Here is a 2,500-nt window from a genome sequence, read left to right on the forward strand (position 1 = left end):
TTCACCGCCCAATTATGTGTGTGTCAGTCCTCATATATCACTGATTAAAATCCTCAGGGGCGTGTGCGTGCGTGTGTGCGTGCGTGTGTGTGTGTGTGTGTGTGTGTAAAAGAGACAGAGAGCAAAGAATGAGAGAGAGAGAGAGGAGACATTCTGTCAGTTGCCCGCGACAGTCTCTGTGTTAGTCGCATAAAAATTCCCAAATCAGCACATGATTTTTACGACAGCGAGAACAAGACCAAGAACAAGAACAAGAAGAACTCAAAAGAAGAAGGAGCAGCAGAAGTAGAAAACAACAACAACAATAACAACAACAACAACAATAATAATAATAATAATAATTTTTATTATAAATCAGAAATGAAATATCTGGATTTTAGGTAGAGTGTTGAGATGTACATTGTTGTCGTTGTTGTTGTTGTTGTTGTTGTTGTTGTTATTGTTGTTGTGTGGTGGTTGGTCATAGCCTGATGTGGAAGGCCTTGCTCATACAGTCTGTTCACAGTCATGCTGTTTAAGATGGTGAATCCAACCATAGTTTTCTCTCCACAACCCAACAGATGGTTACCATTGGAGTTTAAGGGGTGGGCTGTGTGTGTGGAGTGGGAGGGGGAGACCACCGTTGTGATTCTTTCTCTCTCGCTCTCTCTCTCTCTCTCTCTCTCTCTCTCTCTCTCACTCTCTCTCTCTCTTTCTTTCTCTCTTTCTCTTGGTACTGAGAGGCTTCTGTCATCATCCTCTCCTTTATTTCTGTTAGAGTCAGAAAGAGAGATAGATAGATAGGTAAATAGATGGATAGATAGATAGATAGATAGATAGATAGACAGATAGACAGATAGATAGATGGATAGACAGACAGACAGACAGATAGATAGATAGACAGATAGATAGATAGATAGATAGATAGATAGATAGATAGATAGAGACGGAGGAAGAGAGAGAGAGATGAACGCTCTTTTCGCTTTTCTTTCAGTAGCATGAAAGGGAGACCATTAGCATCTTGTCCAATCTCCTAATGCAGTTTAACTGGTCTGGATAGAAACTGCTGCCGGATAAAACTTCCCACCTGAGCACTTTTCTCTCCCCCCTCATCTCCACTCATTATCCATCCTCACTTCTCCCCAGCTTTTACCCTGATTGGTTGGGGAGAAAGAGAGAGAGAGAGAGGGGGAGAGAGAGAGGGAGAGAGGGAGATAGAGGGGGGGAGAGAGAGAGAGAGAGAGAGAGAGAGAGAGAGAGAGAGAGAGGTGGGTGTCAGGGTGTGTTGGTCTGCAGTGGTGGTGGCGGTGATGTGGATGTCCCCAGAGAGTGCCCGCTGTACCCCCGCCCTCTGTGCCCATGTGAGCTGCTCTGCCGTGGGCACAGTTCTGCACTCTGAGCTGGGTGTCCTGTTCTCTCTCCTGCCCAGTGATTACATCATAGAGGAGAAGAATGCCATGCTGCAGAAGAAAGAGAACGAGGGTTTCGGCTTTGTCCTGCGAGGAGCCAAAGGTAAGAGCATGTTCATGTTCACAGACACTGCTTTACATGCTGTCTTTTACTGACCATTTACTGCCCTCATACATACAATACTCATTTATATCCCTCATCTCACATTTCCACATGCAGATAATAGATCACATGTATAGCTCTTTGCTGTATGTTACTGAGATGCATTCTACAGGCGCTGACGTCTCGGGTGTATGCACAGCACTTTTCCTTACAGTGAGATCACAACTTTACAGCAGACATCACTACACTCATTAAGGGCTTTACAACTTTACAGAAGACATCACTACACTCATTAAGGTTTTTACAACTTTACAACACAGCTTTGTACCACAGACTGCACCTTTACACTTAAAACCATGTTATACACATATGTATATACTGAATATACTGAATCACTACACTACTTTACATTTACACTTAAAACCATGTTATACATATATGTATGTACTGAATATACTGAATCACTACACGACTTTACATTTGTGTCATTTTACACCAGGGCTTTACACAGCAGACATTTGCAGAATTAAGCTATACCGTGACTTTTTTTTTAACCGTAACCTTTAAAATCATGTAGATTACGGTTTCACATTAAAGCCATTTGCAGGGTCACTGTATACCTTTACATTAATGTAACTTACATCACAGCATATCACACAACTTTATATTACACATTACACACTTTTACCTTACAGCGACACACCAGTGACATTTACGACATCACTCTACTCTTTTACATTAAAGTAATTTACTTCACACTTTTATACTGCATCACCAACATCACCACCAAAATCATAACTCTACATCACAGTCATTTAGAGTGTCACTGGACACCTCAGGATGAACGCCATTTACACTGAAACTTTACACGACAGAACCTTCAACTCGAGTCGCATTTACACTGAAACTTTACACGACAGAACCTTCAACTCAAGTCGCATTTACACTGAAACTTTACATGACAGAACCTTCAACTCAAGTCGCATTTACACTGAAACTTTACACGACA

At 41.8% G+C, this 2,500-nt stretch overlaps 1 protein-coding gene across 1 annotated transcript in view; it reads left to right on the plus strand.

Annotated features, from left to right (window-relative positions):
* shank3a (SH3 and multiple ankyrin repeat domains 3a) overlaps positions 1-2,500 on the plus strand; it is a 157,752-nt gene that overhangs the window by 130,298 nt on the left and 24,954 nt on the right. Inside the window, 1 exon segment of the mRNA XM_030789868.1 lies at positions 1,409-1,491. Within this exon segment, the coding sequence (XP_030645728.1) occupies positions 1,409-1,491 (83 nt within the window).

The sequence above is a fragment of the Chanos chanos genome, chromosome 13 (genome assembly GCF_902362185.1).
Source record: "Chanos chanos chromosome 13, fChaCha1.1, whole genome shotgun sequence".
NCBI lineage: Eukaryota > Metazoa > Chordata > Actinopteri > Gonorynchiformes > Chanidae > Chanos > Chanos chanos.